This window comes from Acanthaster planci, linkage group LG12 (genome assembly GCF_054643075.1).
Source record: "Acanthaster planci isolate LZ-2023a linkage group LG12, COTS_SCS, whole genome shotgun sequence".
NCBI classification, from domain to species: domain Eukaryota; kingdom Metazoa; phylum Echinodermata; class Asteroidea; order Valvatida; family Acanthasteridae; genus Acanthaster; species Acanthaster planci.
This window is the reverse complement of record NC_141788.1, coordinates 1,436,090-1,456,358: the sequence shown is the minus strand read 5'-3', so window position 1 is coordinate 1,456,358 and position 20,269 is coordinate 1,436,090. Positions and strand designations below refer to the sequence as shown.

The window sequence follows — 20,269 nt, the reverse complement described above, 5'->3', positions numbered from 1 at the left end:
ATTTTTTTCTGTTTCATTTGGCAAAGAAGCAAGGGAAGATACAGGACCAGTCTTTGGGAGAAGCAATTTTTACGAGAGGGATTTTTTCATATCTTTGATGGTCTTTCTCCTTTTTTTTTATAAGCTGGCCTTATTGGAAAGGAACCAAATAGCACTGCCAGGTTCCCTTTCGTTCCATGTAAAAAGTAAACATTGGATCCCTTTGGGGGATTGGACATAGCATGTTCCAAGTTGTAGCCCCCTCCCAAGATCCCTCAAGTTAGGAAATATTTTCTCACCTACCTGACAGATCACTGTCCTGATCGCGATCCATATGAAACAAACACAGCATATGTTTCGGTGCGACTGCACCTTGCCTGGGACGAATGATTCATTGACACGTGACAAGCAACCCGCCAATAAACTGACTTGGATTTTCCTGGTTTTGCATAAAGAAGGATTATATACAAATTCTTCCAACAATGACAGGGTTCTAGACAACGGTAATATTGCTGACTTAGTTCAAGAGTACCGATTGCTCAATCTTATTTAGAAAAGAATTACTCAATGTTTAAAACCTAACTGTGGCATTTTGAGCAACATGAACTGAAGAATTTGTCACAAACTTGTAAACTTTTTTACAACAGCGTGCTGTCCAATAAACTGTTTCAAGGAAAACTCATGCATAAATATTCAAATCTGAGTATGTTTGACAATGCTGAGGTATACCATTATCTTAATACATCACATGCAAAAACAAGTTAAGATCGATGAAAACTATAACAAGATCATTTCACTGTTCTTATGAAAAACGGATATAAAATGGTGCATTAGCAAACTATAAGCAGAGCTATAAACTACTCAACGCCATCATTATTACCTGTAATATTGTCAATTTTGTCTAAGCATTTCATTTCTGTTTACAGGTGACGTCACTTTCTGTGTATACGCAACATACTTGTCACTGGAATGTACTTCTCTCAGACAATTAAAGGCTAGTTACAGTGATTACCGTTCATAAGCTTTTTTTTTAATTATGTATCATTCGCTGATGATTTGTAACTTCCATCTTCAAATTTCTTCTTGTAATTCCAGTCTACTCGTCCTGGTATGGGCGTATGTTTGAGTAATGCTGTGCCTCTTTCTTCGATGGCACCTGTATGTATCTCTGACAGAAAAAAGTATAAGCCATCCAAATTTCATCATCAAAAATATACCCTTTTAAAGTTTCCAGGTAAGAAAAACAATTATTAAATACGAAATATAACAGAGAGCTTGGTGGTAATTAAATGAGAGTTATTTCTGCCACTGAAAGTCCGTTGAAAGTGAAAATCGGCTTCAAACAGTCTTACTGAGGTGATGCTGAAATGTATTTCTTATGTACATGCGATAAGGGGCCTCAATTTACTCACCTGCTGTATGTGGCCCTTGGTCATCCGTTCCAGGACCGAGGCCACTTTCTTGAACGGAGGACGATCTTTCGGGTTCTCCTGCCAGCACTGCTGCATCAGTTCGTAGCTACGCGAAATTGACAGGAAAAAAAATCAATGTTGTTTAACAAAGAGGTTACCACTTTCCACAAGCCATGACAAACACTGGCCTTGCAATTGGCGCATTTACACCAAAATTTGTCGTAACGCCTTGTCCAATCACCCCAACCCAAAATCAAACTGGCTCGTTTGGAAATAAAGTGATCTAAATTTCCTACATTTCGTTGCCGCAACTGGGTGGTTTGTGTAGGCGGTATCCATTTTCAAGCCTTGTTCCCAAGCTGGTAGATTTGATGCCAGCGTACGGTTCTTCGCCTAAATCAAAATATCACATGCAGTGATTAAATTATTTTTACGGATATTAATTTCTTTGCAAATGGAAATACTTGAATTTATAAGAAAGCGCAAGAGGAGCGCTTTCTTTCAAAAGCATTGCATTTATAGAAGGAATAGTTGTAAAAATATGTACCGTCAGCCGGGGTAACTTTGGCAGGATGTTTCTGCTTTTCCAAAAACAAAAAATAGTGCCTTTATTTGAATCTACTAATAGCAAACATCCATCAACGACTTTTGAAAGTGAGTTAGAATTTAATTAAGTGCTGCCAAAGGTTTGGGGGGACTTGCGCCATTTACTGAATTCAATGATAACACATAAAAAGGATTATAACGAAACAATCTTCACACCCAGCTAAAATGTGTACTTTATGATAAAATTACTTTCATAGAATCATTTGAGAGAACCTTATATCATTCATATAGCGCGTTGCGAAGATATGACGACGACAACCAACGGGTGTGGCTTATGCCAAAATTACCCCAGTTCATGCAAGTGCTGATTAATAATCAATATCTGGTCTATCGTTGGTCATAATGCCAATGGTATAGATTGCGGCTGAGGTGCATTCGTCAGTAAGTTTATTTGTAACTCGAGTTGAACAGAAATTGTCTGAAATGAATCTAACATATGTATCTACCATACTGAAGTAAGAAAAACATCAGGCTACCTTTTGTTGGTATAAGTTAGCACAAGTTAAATAAATAACTTACCCATGGTAGCGACTTCCCACAGAAGAATCCCGAAAGACCAACTGTATCAGCAAAGAATCAGTAAAGACTGAATCACTTATGGTAACTTTACTATTTAGTAATTTCCCTTATCGTGGCCAATTGTTTAAATTAAATACTTAATTTAGGCTAATCAGAAGAAGTTCTACCTCCAAATCGTGTTGCCTTTATACCTAGAATAATTAATCTGGAAATTCTACACCCACTGGCTCATTTTTACCCTTCCGTGCGTCCGGCTCGATTCCTGGCGTACCAAAAATCTGAAAATTCTTAACTGTCAGGCTTGTGAGCATATACAGTACTTGGGATGTACTTACACATCACTCTTGGCAGTGTAGGTATTTGTTTTCAAGGTTTCCAAGGACATCCAGCGAGGGGGAGGAGAAACCTGACACAGAAGCAGAAAAGAAGGTATATCAGTACCGAAAAGTTAATTAATGTATTCTGTTAGGGCCATGAATATGGCAAACTGTTCCTCATGTTCCACACAATTAGTTTGACAGTGTCACAGCTGTTAACAAATGATGTCATTTAAAAGATCAAGCAGCATTTTAACTGTCAGCTAATCTGCCATTTCTACGGGAGTTGCCTTTTGATGACAGGCCAGTTGTTGGCAATTACCGTCTTTGGTTTCTCGACAATGACCTCTGCGCATCTTGCTAGTCCAAATCCTGATATCTTAGCAACCATGTTGTCATCCAGAAGAATGCTTGCCGCTGCCACCTTACGATGGATCACCTGGAAGGTCACAAGAAACAGTTCAAAAGGCATTCACACATATGATTTGTTGTCACGCACTGTGTCCTGTTACAGAGTCCACACATCATTGTCATTTATTCATCAGGTTTTTTTAAATCACTGTGAAGTATAATTTATTTCAGAAACACACCCCAGAAGCAGCCACGTGCTGCATCCCTTTGGCCACGTCAACAGCAAACTGCAGCAGTTTGGTATCGGATAGGGACGACTGACCCACTCCCCCCTCGGGTCTTGCTTCTCTCAGGTAGGTACGAAGGTCACCATTTGACAAGTATTCCAGGGCCACGTACAAGACACCTGTTTGTAAGTACGTAAAATTAAATTTGAAATATTTTGCTTTTCCAACGAAAAAACAATGCCCTTTAAAGATACATATTTGTACTTTCAAGGGCGGACCCATCTCAAATTTTCGGGAAGGCCAAACTTGTTTCGGGAGCTAAAACTTGGAATTTGCTTCATGTAACCTCTTATGGCCTTCTTTGATGAGGCTCATTTGGTGCCTTTTGAGCTCTTTTGAAAGAAAAGAAAATAAGTACACTGAAAATAGCCTCTGCTACACCGCCCATTGGCCTTTGTTTGCATTTAGACACACATTTGATGGTCTCGTCTCGTCCAGTCACGTCTTGTAGCGGCATTCACAACAAGTACCACTCTTTAAGTTCTGTCCTTCTTTGACGGAACCGGTACGTTGCTAGACTACGTAGTAGTGCTATTTATGGAACGAGATAAACTTAATATTGTTTTCTTCTACAAATAATTTCTTCACAAATACAGACAATGTGATATCAAAGAGACATGACCTTCTTGGAAAGCCACAGCGAGTATGCTGACAATGTTTGGGTGTGACCCGATATCTGTCAGAGTTTGGTGTCCCCGGATGAATCTCTCTTTCTCATTAGTCGGTGGATTTACTTGAAAGCAGAAAAAATGAGTGTGCGGTTAGTGTCTTCACAAACGTTATTTCAGTAAGCCTTGAATTGGTATTGTTGCTACAATGTAACGCCATTTACTGGCATGCCTGATACCGTCTATAAAGCACTTTCTATTGCATTACTTCGTTGGTGCCAACATTTGTTTAGGCAATACCAAGTAACTTAAAAGGTAAATTTCGTAGATAGGTTATTAGTATAAGCATTCTTATGCCACTAGACCCATTTAGCTGGGAACTTGAGCTAACTGCTAAAGTTTTGAGAAAAGCCCTAGTTGTATTGACTTTTGCGTTAGTTCGTCGATCAGGGTAACAAAATCTGTAAATTACATTTTGCTCTCTACACAAAATGCAGAAGTCACCAAATTTTTAATCTGGGGCTTTCAGTCGGTGCATTATAACGTATGATTAAAAGAACTACTCTCACAGTTGGGGGGTTACATCAACATAAAAATGATCCAGTTGAGCAGTTATAAAATGAGCAGGTCTACTTACGTCGGACTTGCTTTACGGCCACTTTGAAGTGACCATCACTCAGGAGTACAGTAGCCAAACGCACCTCTCCAAAGTGACCAGTGCCGATCACTTGGGTACCCAACGACAGCTGATCAATGGGTACAGTCAAGGACTTGGTCCAGAGGAGTTTCACATCCTCGTAATTGGTTGCAGAGTTGGCAGGGGCGTCATTCCAAACGTCTTCATAGCCCTCCATGTTTACGGAGTCTCTCCCGATAGCTGCCTGCTGAGAAAACAAGGAAACTTTTTCACCGATGTGAAGTTCGTTACTTATTCCTCGTTTGATGTTCGGAATTCAGTGGGGCAAATAACTGTGTACTATTCAATGTTGAATAAATACCAGTTTAACATTCGGCGAGCGATCAGCACACGCCAAGAAACGATGGAGTGCAAAAGGAACAGAAAAACAAGCTACGCCACCATGCACATCCGTTCACACCAAGCTTATTCACATAGAGCATGCAATTTCACCATGATATATACACACACAACTCTCCCCAACAGAGCCAACTCGGAGTGGCAAACAAGTCCTCAGATGTAGTTGACTCATTTTACACCGACATGATTATTTGAGAAAAGTCAGTCAGTTATACCTGCTGTTTTCATCAAAACTATTTCAGTCAATCGAAAAAAAATAGACATCGAATCCATTCCCTTAAACTTATTTTCAAAGTGTTTCTGTACACTTTAGCGACTCCACTGCCACCATTTTCACGGCAGTTTTCCAAGATCAAAACGGCATAGATTGAAGTCTTGTCGGTGGAGTTCTTTGCTCTCAAACCGGAGTGAGAAAATGAAAGCATCACACCAAACTTTTCTCAAATCTAATTAAAATACCCGAACCCGCCTGGAGATTACATTGAATCTGACGTCATTGTTCTTCTTAATCAGCGATGATTCCTTGCAACCCGGGGCATGGGGTTTTTCTGGGTCAAACAAGCCCTAAATATAGGTGGCGCAGGTTGTTTTCTGTCCCTTAATTTCCTGAATTTGAAACTGTTACTAATTCAACATTGAATATCAATTAGTTACTTGTTCAACATTGAATGTCGACCATCAAACAAGGAATAAATTACTAACTTCATACCGCCACCTGTTGGCCGCAACTCGCAATTGCAGTTATCGTTATGCATTCTTATTTTTTCGTTTCTAAAATTAAAGCCGATTGAAAACTTCATTTATCGTACTATATACTAAGGCACGAAGAAATAAATTTTTACCAAATCTAGAAATCGCATTGTTAGGGTTTTTGCTGCAAATGCACTTGAAACCGTGATCAGCTAGCGTGGAAGACCATGCACATGACACCATCAGGCTTACAAAGCCCTAAATTAGTCTTAATAGGCAAAGCCGAGCCTATAAGTCTCGACTATGGCTTGCAGCGCATGTGTGTACAAGGTTTTATGTAAGAGATATATACAGCCCTTTCTAAAGGCTACTGGCGAAGGGTAATGTCCAAAACGACATTCTAGAGCTTTTAAACCTATCTTTAAACAAAAGAATCCAATAGAGATTCACCAGGCTGTCCATGTTTACTGCACTCGCTGTAGACCGACGCGTGAACCTCGATTTCCTACTGAGCCTTCGAAATCGCAGATAATCCACGACCACCACGATCGCAATAACCGCAATGAGTAAGCAGACGGCGATAGTTAGGCCAACGTTGGATCCTGTAGTCATTGCTATGGGTTCGTTTGATCCATGAGTTGATGGAAGGGATAGAAAAGGTTTCATTGGTTAAAAGTACGATAAATACACTATTGGGCCTCTGGGCTTACAACTCTCAATGTTTTGTTTGGGGAACCCAAAAGCATCAGAAAATGCACGCATGGATCTCACCTTGAGGTTCTGTCCTGATTGTCGTTTCAGGGCTTCTGGGTCCTTCCCCTCCGTCTCCCTCACGCACTGCAGCCACACTGAAGTTATACACCGTCAACTGTTGTAATGGATCAATCAGAAAACTGAAGCCCTCTGGTGGCTGGTACTTCGCTTGCACCGTGATGACACGCACCCAGGAACCAGTGGAGTGGTTGGAGTAGTAGATCGTGTACTCAATAACTGGTCCGTCTCCATCATCCATGGGGTGAGAGCCCCATGCCTCCCAGCTGACAGTGACCGATTTAATATCAGCCTTTACTTTGGGGGGTTGGCTCAGCACTGGTAAACCTGAATGAAAGGCGTTAATGTATAAAAACAATCTGACTACAAACGTTAGCAAACTCATTGAGCAAAAGTAACACGACAGCAAATCTGTCTAGACCTTTACGGCCGGCGTGGGAAAATATATTTGGACACAGGTGTTCTGTGGTAGAATCTGAGGCAATTTCTGACTGCTCTAGTAGGTTGAGCAATCTCAGATATTTTTGACATTTTTACGTTTACAGACATTAACTGTGTTGTGAGCAGTGGAATCAAATGTAAGCCTACAAGTTTTATTCGGCAACAAAGTTCTGGGGGACCGACGATGTGATCTTCCCCACTTTACAAAGCGAAGGACACGTCCCTCCGTGCTCAACTAATCGACACTCACGAATGCACTGTAACTGATGGCATTAATAGAGCTAAGCTGACCTGGATGAGTACCAGTAAGACTCGTGATCAAAATAAAATTTGAGATTAAAATGCTCATGATCAGAATCTAAAATTAAGATGTGGCACATACGAAACTGGCATATTCCGGTTCCATCTGACTGATACTGTTCGAGGCACAAGCCGCTTTGGCAGGACCCTGTGATAGCATCACACGGCGTGTCATCCCTACAGAGACATGCCTGATTACAGTCCTCACCGAAGTAACCAGACTCGCACTGCCCTGTACACAAACATGACAAACATACGTCCTGAAAATCAGTCCTGATGACCGTGATTCCATGTTTCTGCAAATCAAAAACGAAACCGCTAAACATATATCAGCGATGTCATTCGTCCAACCCTAGTTTATTGTAGTTGCCCACACGGAAATCCTGCCACAGAGTGTAACAATGGCAAACAGGAGAATCTCCTAACTTCACGGTCCAAAAGATCTAGTCAATCTAGCTCTGCATCCTAACATCAACTGCTTCAGCCTTTCACGGGCATTTTCCTTTCGACGAACACATCCCACTGTTTGGAACGTCGAGTCCAAAAAGTCGTGACTCATAAAGGAAAACTTGTTTATGTTCACCATGCAAACCTACACGCAAGTCTGAAGCGTTAAGAGACGTATGGCATAGTGTGAAATACCAGTAATAAAGACAATTATAAATGGGAGAATAACATTATTGAACCGAGAAGTTGGGTGACATGTCTTACGTGACACGCAGGTGTATCCTGGGGCACATCCTCCACTGCAGTACCCAGTGTGCTTGTCACAGGCTGCCTTGCCGTTGCAATGGCACAAGGTGACGCAGTTGAGTCCGTAATAACCAAGGGGGCATACATTCGGGACTGTAAAAGATACATTCACTCATTTACTGCCGAATAGAAAGAGTAATATATTACATGAGCTTGAGTTAATGCCGCCCTTCATAAACCCCCGTGACGTCAGAGGTGTAACTTTGGCAATCCTAAGCATATTTTGAATCCTTTTTCAGTACACTGTGTTTAAGTCATAATGTCAAATCCCTCTTTGGTGGTAGCTATGGCTGCACTTGAGACCATTTTAAAATTCAATTGCAGCACTTTCACTTATAGCTCTGACTTGCTTCTTTTCTCTTTCTCCTTTTAAGCCGTTTCTTTATCCCATCGCATCTTGTGTTCTTTTTACTCACTTTGGCAGTTAGTTCCTGACCAACCGTCTGCGCAGCCACCAAAGTTGCATTTTCCCGTAAACGAGTTACATCCGTTATCAGTGAATTTACAGTGACATTCTTGGAGACAGTCAGCACCAAATTTTCCGGCAGGACAACCTTTGAAAAAAAGGCATCTGTAACAGTGAAGTCTGGACGTTTCTAGGGATACTATGTGATATACTCAACGGTATAAACAGCTTAGTGGAGACAACATACGAGCAGTCACCCGATCCGACTACCCATCGCTACTTATGAGTGAGGCTTGTGCAGCAAAATAGCTTGCAAGAACTGCGATGCTGATATATTATCGTATGATAATGGGCAAACTTATAAGTAAGACTTGTTCGAGCCTTCTGCTTGCAAATTTTCCTGACGCTGACGGGCCAATTTTTAAGTGTGCCACTGTATTGCATCATACGATAATATATTAGCATCACAGTTAGAGCGTGGCTATTTTGCTGCACAGGCCTCACTTTATAGAACTAGCGATGGGTAGTCGGATCAGGTGATGCAGTACAGTGAGCTTGACACGAAGCAAATTAAACTTTTGCGAATACAGAAAGGTATAAAAAGACCATTTTAGAAACGGAATGTGACTTTTATCAAAATGAGTAAAAGTAATTACAAACAGAACCATAATCTGTAAAACTGATGTTTTACCGGCAATGCCATACGACGTGGGGCCAGTATACCTGAAGGTAATCAACTAAAACTGGCAGAAAAATTGTGTTTTACTTTTAGCAACGGTTCGCTAAAGATCCTGTTTTGGAACAATTGCGCACTTATTATGATTGTTACCATTATGCATCAACCTATAGTAGCAAAGTTTATACACGACTGGTTAGACTGTTCATAATTTGCTGGCCTATTCTATTTCAGAATTTTTTGGTTATAGGGTTCTATTTGCAAATGCTACATAATTTTCGAACTTTCTTAAAAAAACACACTGTTCTTGCCATAGAGTCTCTTTTAACAGAAGTCAGTTTAATTCTGATTTAACTTCATCGATTTCATTAAGTTAATTCGTCTCACACATACCAGATGAACAGGTCCGGCCATCGCGACCGCTGATGCAGCTGATACCATACGGATCTGGTAAACTGAACTGGACGTAGTAACAAGAGCTGCTAAAGAGATTACTCCCCCCGCATCTGAATTCACAATCCCAGCCAAATGAATAAGCTGGACAGGCTGTTGAAGTTAAAATTGATCAGAGGGAAAATTGGATCACACCTTTCAGACCAATGAGCTGAGTTCGTGACCCTTCCTTTACCTTTTCTGACCTCGTTCATATCCCATGATCATAAATGAAGTCCCTTACCTGACATTTCGTCTGCATCTTTAAGGAACATTATTTGTCAACGAATTAAAATGTATAGCCTAAAAGAAAATACTAAATATTCACAAGACAAGCAGTTCTAGGTGGAAACAGGCAAGTTTTGATGCGAAATTTCCGAAGCTCTGACAATGTTAGATATCGGTGAGTTTATTACAAGTCAAAAGTTATCCATCAGCCATTTTCCTTGTCAATACTGTAGTTCAGTTTGTTGACATACTATTTTGTCTCGTCGTCATGCAAATACCGCCCTCTATTTATATCATACCACTGAATAATAGACTATAGCGACGGGCCCACTAACACAGTAGGCTATTACACAAACGTACCTGTAACACAGTTTGGTCCTTTGAATCCTGGTGGACAGATACACTTTCCCGTCTTGTCATCACATACTCCTCCATTGTAGCACATGTCACACAAGTCGCTACACGCTGGAGGGCCCCACTTGCCGGCAACACAGTCTGTAGTATATAAAACATCACTGATGACACAGACTGGTTTGTGACGGGGTATTGTCATCGTAATTAATTTACAAAGTATTATATGAAAGGCATGATTGGTTTTTCTCCAGTAGGCCTAAGTCTGGGGTCATTAATTTCATAATTTTGATGAAAATGGGAGTTTAGTCAATGATAATATCTGTATCAGAACGAACATGTAGTAGTGACAGCCTTTGATGAATTTGGAAGCGTGGTTGTCTCGAATCTGTTCACTAAAACACCTCAAAATAAGTCCTTCGCTCTGCACAGTTTTGTGAATTATGGTAGACCCACCCCTCTTGATAAGCCTGATCAGGGTGAAGCTGTTCCCACTTGGTGGTTCACCAGACGCGACGACAGCGTACACATCTCCATGAATGGCCTGCTCGGTAGGTATCGTTACCGTACTCATCCCGTCATAGGCAGTCAGATTGGTTACGACACCCTCACTGATCCGACGCCACCGGGCATAACTGGTGCTCCTGTAGTTACCCCATATTGACAGAGTAACATTTTCGCCTTTGTTGACTGTCTTCGTCAGCTGAAGGCCTTCTGAGTTGCTTGGATAAAACCAGCCTATTTTGCAAAGGGGGGTTAGGGTATCGGTTTTAACATGAATTTTTCCTGTACACTATTTCCAACATGCAAGTATGGTTAATTGTTTTTACAAAGATCAAGTTTTACCAGCATCAGACTGAGAAAGCAAATATATTATAAGCTATTGGAGGAAAAAGACAGGGAAAAGAGCTGCACCAAGCACTCAACTAAACCACTAGGTGTTTTTTTAACCATTTGTCCTGAAGTCCTCCTCTAACTAGAACCCTATAAACTTACTGTGATAGTTATAGATAACGCCATACACCCGAGTCGTCTGGTCTCTCTCCCTTCCTTCGCAGTAATATAACCCTGTTGCATTCCTATTGCTGAAGGGCAACTGCCAGAAGGCCTGTCTATCGACTTCTCCAGCGACGGAGCCTTCAGGAAGGGAAGTAGAGAACTCGATTCCAGCTCCTGGTAGGCCGATGGGGAAAGGTCGACCGAAACTAAGAGCAGCGTCTTTGTCAGGACTGCTGCGAAAACAGGCCATGCGGATTGGGAAAGATGACCCCGCATGGTAGAAGTAGCTTGTAGCCATGGTCAGATGTAAAGGTTCCTCTGTATATTAAGACCAGTCTATATTATTATAGAATTAAAACACCTTCCCGTTACTTGGTTGTATGACGAGAGTCGTGCGGATTAAACGAGAAATTGATGTGATCTGACTTGTTCACAGTTTTTTTAAGTTTCAGTTTTGATTGAATGGAATTTGACAGTTCTGTTACCATATTTATTTTATGCAAACTTTCTCACAGGTCCATGATGTAAATTTTACTTGCATCTGCTTTATAGGGTGTGATCTTTTGACGTCGCGGCTGTGTATCTCCTACAAAAGAAGCTATAGCTGGCCGTCAGTAAAAAAAAAAGAATAATTCACAAAGTGTTCAAAATCCAAAGCAGCTTTCAGAATATCAGGCAATGATAGTACACGTAGGCCTACTATAAAACTAAATACTACAGCCATAATGGGGCAAATTTCGATTTTGAACGAATGGTCTGAGGTAAAATGGAAAACCAACCAAAAGGGAATTATCTGTCCATGTTGTAGGCTAACCAGAGTATTCTTCTGCTCTTATTAAAAATCTACTGACGTCCTTTTTTGTGGGGGGGTCAATGAAAACAGTATACCCTTGTGAACAGGTTAATTTTTCAATGCTTTTTTTGACATTTGAGAGTACTGACGCTGTATATAGTTCAAATAAGGAAAACTGTCCATAAAAGGATGTTCTGATTAAATTGTGACCCGTTCGTATTGAAGATATTGGCGTTCAGGCTTTTTACAGAACTCACCATAGTCTACTGTCCTGAACTAAGACAGGAACGATTCACGGAAGTAAAAAATGAGACAGTAGAATATCCAACATTATGACAAAATTTTAGCGCAGAAACGCAGATCCGGGGGGTTGGGGTCGAACCCCCCTCTCTCCTCTGCTCAGAGACAAAAATAGTTAAAGGAGGGTATAAAAACTACCGATTCTTCTCTTGTGTTTATTAATATCACTGCAAATAATGTGTGTCATTGTTTCCGCTTGTTCACAAGAGATGGGGTTGACTTGATTTATCAGAGGACCTCTTTGCATAGTGCATTGCTCATATCATGCATGACTGAGAATAATCAACATCGATACATGTTCATGCTAATCATTTCCCCGTTTTTCTTGTCAGGCTGTCAAAATCTTCCTAATTTAAATTATTCCATTTCCTCGTTGCTTGAGCAGGCTTGGCGCTCCTATTTCCTATATCCAAGTCTTCCAGAAACACACTGGTATTTCAGCCAACACCTGCACTGGCGGCGTGAAGCGGGGGTCCCCCTCACAAAAACTGTCTGATGACTGGTATAGCAATTATTACACAATCACTGTTAATATTTCTCGCCAATTCAGCACTTCTAAGGTAATAACCATTTTCGTCTGTTGAATGATACATGAGAAATCTTTCCTTTTACGCGCGCCGTCAAAACATCGCGACCTTTTATTTCCTTGACAATGTCAAAATGATACAAATTTTGGTTTTGGCTCTACAGCCATTGTTGCAACAACAAAAAACGTGGATATAAGGAAATATCGTTCAAGCTAATAGCAATGTATTTTCCGACTTCACTTCCCCATAATAAATCGAATTTTTCAAATGCTGTACAATCTTCAAAGACCAGTGAAATTTGCACACGACTGTTGCTAAAAAAGTTGCTTTTCTAAGGAGTCAAAGCCAACACAAAAACTCGTTCACTTCCAGATTAAAGAGCCAAAATATGTTCATTTCGAAGACGCGTTCAGGAATGCTACATTGAAAGATCTTTATCTTGACTGCAGGTGTTACTAACATTTCATATGTCCCCATACAATGATCATTTTCTGCCATACAACGCTGAACCAACGACATTTATCGCAGACAGTGTAGCGCTCAACAAACTCCGTGCAGTTCACAGAAAAGGCTAAATAATCATTGCTCATCAGTACTGCCTAACTTTGGATATGCATGCACTATCACACGAAAGGCATTTTTTTAATTAAGAAAGGAATAGGTCTCACCAGCGCCATGGCATAGCGTGGAGAACACGATGACAACAAGAAGATCAAACTTCATCATCGAGAGACGTCGGGGTTCTTACTTCTGAAACAACTACTGGAGTAAACTTTTCAAACGTACAGAAGTTTCATTAAGAAGACGACGCAAACCAGTATACGGAACGACCATTCACACTCAAACTGGAATAGGGAGAGTAGGCGGAAGATTGTTTAAGCTCTCTCTGTTGGGCGTGTCAAATGGGTGATAAAAATCACATGCACGCAAACAGTCAGTGACGTAAACGGTCCAGCATAGCCGGAACCGACTTAGATTCAGGCTATACGGCTAGGTCTATTGTTAGCTCCCGATACAAAGTACCGGCTTGGTCCGATAATGGTAAGGCTCTTTCAAAAATAAATACTTGTGTCTGTGACTTCCATTTTTGTACTGTGTTGTACGAAACTGATTATTCAGTTGCCACAAAATATTCGGGAGAGGAAACCTGCCCTCTTATTTCCTAAATTCGAGCTTAGGACTAGACAATTTAGAGTCAGCGTCACACTGAATGAAAGACGAAATAGTTTGGAAAAGAATCACTTCAAGTGGGACCTCGAGTGAAATCTTGATCTAGTGGAGTGTTGATATTGCACTCGAGTCTCCTCGTTTCAACCGGGGGGGTGTCTTTATACCGGGATCCAGTAAATTTCCACCCTTAAAGTTTCGACAATTGTTTGAATATCTGCTCAAAACATCCAAAATCTACTCACCTAATGACTTCGGTGGCGTGAGTGTGGTTCGACGTTGAGGCGACAACGCGCCGAACTGGGCGCGCAGCGATTTTGGTAAGCTCACGGAGTGTTAATGTCCGCTCTGCACGAACGTCGCATCAATATACAGGGTTGATGGGTCGTTCGAAAGGCTGAATAGGGGTGGTCGGATGCCTGTCACCGCTGTCTTTTGATTTTTTTCTTCACTGTGTCAGAGGAACATTTTGTCCCAAAATAACAACATTGCTATGCTCAGTAATGTGACTGAGGAGGATCTTTGATCGTGTTGATGTTAACACACACCCCAAGGTAAGGTGAGGTAAGGCTCGACCGCCTTACCTTACCACCTCTCCTTCCAAAATTCTCGATTTGCAACTTTCCAGCGTCCGTCATGGGTAGATCGCGTGCTAGATAATCGGAACATCGAGCTCCTACCAGTTATTTCCGCCTTTCAACATCATGGCATGTGAATGAATTCGAAAGCGTGTTTGATAGAACAACAGATTGCGTAAGGTCGAGCAGTGCTGAACCGCGAGATATTTGGAATCTGCATTGATTTAAAACTGCATGTGGGAGACTTTAGTGTGATTCATTTCACTTCTTTTTATTTTTGAAAATGTTTTCTTCAATGTGCGAATGCTAGTCTGCAAATCAGTGCCCACGTTATCGCCAGTCAACAAGTTTTTAATAAGCCAAGTCTTGAGCTTTACAGCAAATGAACTCAACGTTTTCCTCTGTAATCGTTCACTCTGCTACTTACGACTGGTCTTGTAGGGGACTTACCATTGACTCAACTGCGCAGCACTGCTTAATGCAATATACCGGTACAAAAGCTGATTACAATGTTGTTATACATATATAAATGTAGCCAACTAAATAATATTACCTACTTTCGGTTTTAAAAACAGACACTTGGTATTATGAACTATGCCACTGATATCACACTGTGTCCCTGTGCTATAACCACTTTTCAGAGACACTGCAGTGTAACTTCATTGTAATAACACGTCAAGTGAACTCAATATACATCAAGATTTAATCTTTTTCATTTCATAGGTGAACTATGAAACTGTCAAACTAAAAGCATGATCCAGACCCAAGTTTCTCGAGTTCTACAGACAGTACCAAGGGCCAATACAGTGTTTAAAAGCGCGACTATATAGTAGGCCGTAATACTTATTTCACTGGGTATTTTGAAGTATTAATTAAACTACTGTAATTGATTCTTTCATAAAAAAAATACACAAAAAATTGTCTTAGATCAACGGCCTATTTTTACAACTAGAACATTATGAAGTGTTGTATCGTCGCATTGCACATTTACACGCGAGTACGGACGTACATAATGGCCTTATAGTCTCTAGAACCAGCCGCAAATATGATCACTTTTGGCGAAGTGGCCAGGCTTGCGTGTAAATAAAAATGCGTGGCTCTGGGTGTGTGAAGTTGCTTGGGTCTAGGCGAAGTGGTTGTGGTGTTGATTCATGACTTGTGACTCGGACTCAGACTAGAGGTTTGTGACTTGTGACTCGAACTCGGACTCGAGGTTTGTGACTCGAGACTGGGACTAGGACTCGAGACTCGGACTCGACATTGGTGACTCGACTACAACACTGACATAATGTTGATCAAATAGTAAAGGTCAAACGTTAACGCTTAAGTAAAGCTAATATTGTAATGCATTGAAGCTATACAAAAAGCTACACATATTGGCATTTAAAAGGTTTTAATGTGTGAGGCGAGAAAAAAAAAGAAATATTTCTTTGTACTGTAGCGGACCAGCCCCACGTCAGTTGGACGGTGGGAGGAAGGAGGAACGGTCCCCTAATTAAAGCGGATGAGCACTTGGAGAACGCGTGAACAATAAATGATGTCTAACTCCAGAACTACAATTTATTAAATATGAAAACAGTTGGAGTAGTGTAATGGCTAGACGGCACCGTAAATGATAATATAATGAATGGTCAAAGGCTAACACTGCTAGCTAACCAATACACTGTGGCACGTTGTAGAACAGAAAGCAGTTACCACATTGGGCCCCGTAAATCGTACTATTTCTCCGACAGAAGATCGTGTGATGTATTTATACAATGATAAGTACTTACTAGGGGTTCCTTGCATTGACTCTCTTCCACACTTAAGAGCATGGCCGAAGCCATGCTCCCTGCAAATTAATAGAAGCAAAATGCAGAGAGTACAGTTCTACATTCGAGACCAAAAGCAAAGAGATCACCTTCACACCGCGTGCCCGGGAAGCCTATAAAAAAGTATCCACTTTATGTTAATTCCCTCCGTGACGCGTATTGGAAGGATGAGGGCGCCCTTACCCATTTACGGTTCCCCACAGTACAAATAAAAAAGAGCAGTTGCAAAATCCAAACAAAAGCTCCTCCCAAACCCAAATTTACTTTAAAGTTACTGTACCTAGACATTTAAACAAACAAAATTACCAGAATTTAATCGTATAGATAGATGCAATATAAAATAATCAGCGCATTTCTATCCTTGAAAATCAAATCTAAGTTTCGTCAAATTTGATACGAAAACACCACTTATTACGTAACTATTACCAACATTTCAGCAGCAATTAAATGTCATAATCGGTATATGATGCAGGTGAATAACTTATTACAAAAGTTACTCATTCAATATGACTAAAAGTTCTACAGTCAGTTAGGGGGTATGATGGTGTGCATTATTTAATCCTCTATCTGTGACATTGGCTGGTGATTTCGATTTCCTCTTCAGCCATTCCTCTTTCCAATTCCATTCTACTTATCGTCCTGGTCCGGCCGTATGTTCAAGTAATGAGGCGTCTCTGACCTTGGCGACATCTGTATGTATCTCTACAAGAACAAATGTTACCGGTTCAGCGGTACAGAGAGAAACAAATTCCATGATAAATCAACCGGACATTGTCTATCATCTTTACACTTTAGGGGTATTTACCGAAACACTTAATAGCCGCTAAATATAACAGCCAGACATTGGCGTCGATTAGAACTGTTATCCTGTTTGTATTTTCAGCCTTGAACTGGACAAGCAGCACTCTGAATTCGAACAATTAACACGTTTAGTTCAAACGGTCAAGATTTCCATCAGTCGTCACACCACTTTTGACGTTTGGTAAGCTGCAGCTGTGGTAGAGTGTTTTTCAATGTATTTCAGTACAAACTACATTTATAACCAGTGTTACGGAGCGATAACCAGAGGCACAGCGCTATGAACAGACAGCAGCACAATATCTTATTTTACCCACCTGCTGTTTGTGGCCCTTAGTCATCCCCTCGAGGATTGACGCCACTTTCTTGAACGGAGGACGATCTTTTGGATTCTCTTGCCAGCATTGCTGCATCAGACCATAGCTATATATAATTAAGAGCAAAGTTCAGAATTGATTATCATCCACCTGTTGACAACTAAAAATTGTTTTTCTTTGCCCTCAAATACATATATCCCAGGAGAGATTACCACTCAGCACTGGTAGATACAGGATAAATTCACGTTTCTGTACTTGAGCTGGTTTGAATTCATTTTGTAGCTTTGCAATTAACGAGTAAAAGGAAACCACAAACACAAAATTTTAATACAAAATAGAAAATACTTCCCTTTGTTGTCACATATTTTGTCCTGAACCCTTCTTCAAATTACGGTGATACTACGCATAAAATTGAGTTATGATTTATGAATCCATGCAATGAATTAACAAAAACCTGTTGGGGGTATACATGGTTAGAAGTATTGCGTCATAAATTCTTTTGGCATACGAAGTGCTTAGCAATGTGCTTTATGATTGAAAAAGATCCTCCCATATGTACTTACATTTCATCATTGCAACTATCTGGCTTGGGCAGGCGGTATCCATTCTCAAACCTCGTCCCCAGGCTCGTTGATTTGATCCCAGCGTACGGTGTTGCGCCTGTACATCAAATAAAATTCACTGATAAATGGGCGTATGTTGTTTCACTGACAGAACATTTCTTTTTCGTACTTCAAAAACACCTTGTTTCTCAATTTCTACCAAGTTTTTATGTTTGTCAGGAAATAAATGTCGTTATACCTTTCTGTAAATGGATTTTTTATTGATTTGTTTAGGAATTTGGGAACGAATGTTTCTCATTTTATACTTGCCTACAGTGTATTCTTGGGATTATATTCTTCGTTCATTTGGTCACATTTTACAAGAGTTAATCAACGAATTGAGGTCATAATAACAGTCTGTGAAAATATCAAAGTCAAAAACCAATTTTGTCAATGTACGGTGAAGACGGATTTGATAACTTACCCACGGAAGAAATTTCCCACAAAAGAATCCCGAAGGACCAACTGTATCAGCAAAAAATAAGATTGTGTTTACTTTTGAAAAGTTCCATTTGCTAAAGTAACTATAATTATGGTATTTGATGTTTCCTTTACAATGAAGGGGAACGTACAAAATAATTTTGAAAACGTCATACATTACTGAATTCAAAGGTGGCAAATTTACTTTATGACAACCGAAACAACATGGCGACGGATAGGTACTTCGTATACTTACACATCGCTTTTGGATGTGAACGTGTTGGTTTTCAGTGATTCCAAGGCCATCCAGCGAGGAGGTGGAAACAGCTGTTACACAGAAGGAGCCAAATAGGTTTAGAAATGTTTCGTTGGAGGTGCTTTGCTTCATTTGTGACAATTACAACTTCATCCTTGTATTACTTTCATAGCACTTCTTCTGCATAATATTTTTGTTATAAAACGACTACTGGTAGGCTACGCATTGTTAGAATATTTGAAGCCTATATTTTATCTTCTGTTTCCACTCTGTAAAACTGCCATGTGATTTTGGACACTCCCTTGAGATTTCGACAATTACCTTCTTTGGTTTCTCGACGATGACCTCTGCGCATCTTGCTAGTCCAAATCCTGATATCTTAGGAACCATGTTCTCATCCAAAAGAATGCTTGCAGCTGCCACCTTACGATGGATCACCTGAGGAACACAAGTAGTTTAACGAATTGAGTAACATGTTTGGAGTGGCATGGGTCTACCGCAAACATTTTATATAACTTGCCACCCTCGCTATGTAAAGCTTCAGAGCTCATCTAACTCACTAAACTTTAAATTTGTTTTGCAATTGAAAACCCTTCTGACCTCTATCCATGGTCATACATTTTTTCCAAGTATTACTTCAAGGCCTTCTAATCTGCAACTTTAATTACGCTCAAAGAAGATAGCAAATGCTGCTTGCGAAACGACTGATTCTGCCCAGTGTTTCCAAGGTATAAACCGTCTTCTCTTTTCGGAACAATGGTCCTAAATGGTGAATTGTTACATATTAAGTGAATAGTAATATTTCATTTAAAACAAGCAATGAAATTCCTGCAATATGTCGTTTATTCATCTAAGGCCAGTGAGTATATGTGTTTTTGGTGTCATTGGCTAATCTCTTTATGTTAGTTCAAGCAAATGGCATTCAGATGTGGACTTTGTGCCAAGGAAGAAATCTTCTATTAAACCATCATGCCAACGTACCCCAGATGCGGCAATATGTTGCATCCCTTTGGCGACGTCAAAAGCAATCTGCAGCAGTTTGGCGTCTGATAGGGATGACTGTCCCACTCCCCCGTCAGGTCTTGCTCCTCTCAGGTAGGTACGAAGGTCACCATTTGACAAGTATTCCAGGGCCACGTACAAGACATCTGATGTATATATATAATTCGATGAAAGTGCAAATGTTGAATCTTTTTCCCGTACAGGTGACAGCCCAAGTGAGACATGTACGTAGGATTATGCCCATGAAATAAATAAATACAATTGACAACACGGAGTGTTATGTGCTATGTAATTATTTTACTGAGAGGACACTATCGCCAGGCTTTCATACCTACGTCGAAACTTTGTGTCAGGACAGTAAATGACAGTAAATCCCTCATTGTCTCACATCTTATCTTGTTTTTTCTGGACAGGGTTTTCTCCGTCAGTTCTCTGTCAACTCTAAACATATGGCGCAAAAAAACTGACGCATGATCGATTACTGGCAAACAAATGAGACAGAATCCTTGTTTAGTAGTTATGGTGTAATATAAACA

The 20,269-nt window shown here is 40.4% G+C and overlaps 1 protein-coding gene across 5 annotated transcripts in view; it reads right to left on the bottom strand.

Moving 5' to 3' along the window:
* Positions 1-422: 422 nt before the first annotated feature.
* Positions 423-20,269, bottom strand: part of LOC110982763 (angiopoietin-1 receptor-like) — a 32,586-nt gene continuing 12,739 nt past the window's right edge. The window contains exons 1-20 of one of the 5 annotated variants that reach the window (XM_087144377.1): positions 14,195-14,285; positions 13,451-13,627; positions 11,160-11,480; positions 10,620-10,901; positions 10,173-10,307; positions 9,546-9,698; positions 8,487-8,624; positions 8,029-8,163; positions 7,400-7,549; positions 6,577-6,903; positions 6,256-6,419; positions 4,717-4,963; positions 4,094-4,204; positions 3,424-3,590; positions 3,156-3,272; positions 2,852-2,922; positions 2,517-2,557; positions 1,688-1,784; positions 1,392-1,497; positions 423-1,147 (exon numbers count right to left, since the gene is read on the bottom strand). In XM_087144377.1, the coding sequence (XP_087000503.1) occupies positions 1,076-1,147; positions 1,392-1,497; positions 1,688-1,784; positions 2,517-2,557; positions 2,852-2,922; positions 3,156-3,272; positions 3,424-3,590; positions 4,094-4,204; positions 4,717-4,963; positions 6,256-6,419; positions 6,577-6,903; positions 7,400-7,549; positions 8,029-8,163; positions 8,487-8,624; positions 9,546-9,698; positions 10,173-10,307; positions 10,620-10,901; positions 11,160-11,480; positions 13,451-13,508 (2,892 nt within the window). In that variant the 5' untranslated portion in view covers positions 13,509-13,627; positions 14,195-14,285 and the 3' untranslated portion in view covers positions 423-1,075. Of the gene's footprint in view, positions 1,148-1,391; positions 1,498-1,687; positions 1,785-2,516; positions 2,558-2,851; positions 2,923-3,155; positions 3,273-3,423; positions 3,591-4,093; positions 4,205-4,716; positions 4,964-6,255; positions 6,420-6,576; positions 6,904-7,399; positions 7,550-8,028; positions 8,164-8,486; positions 8,625-9,545; positions 9,699-10,172; positions 10,308-10,619; positions 10,902-11,159; positions 11,481-13,450; positions 13,628-14,194; positions 14,286-14,772; positions 17,041-17,453; positions 17,560-18,016; positions 18,114-18,479; positions 18,521-18,731; positions 18,803-19,052; positions 19,170-19,712; positions 19,880-20,269 lie in introns of those variants that run through there. The other 4 variants (XM_022241566.2, XM_087144379.1, XM_087144380.1 and 1 more) reach the window with 4 other exon arrangements.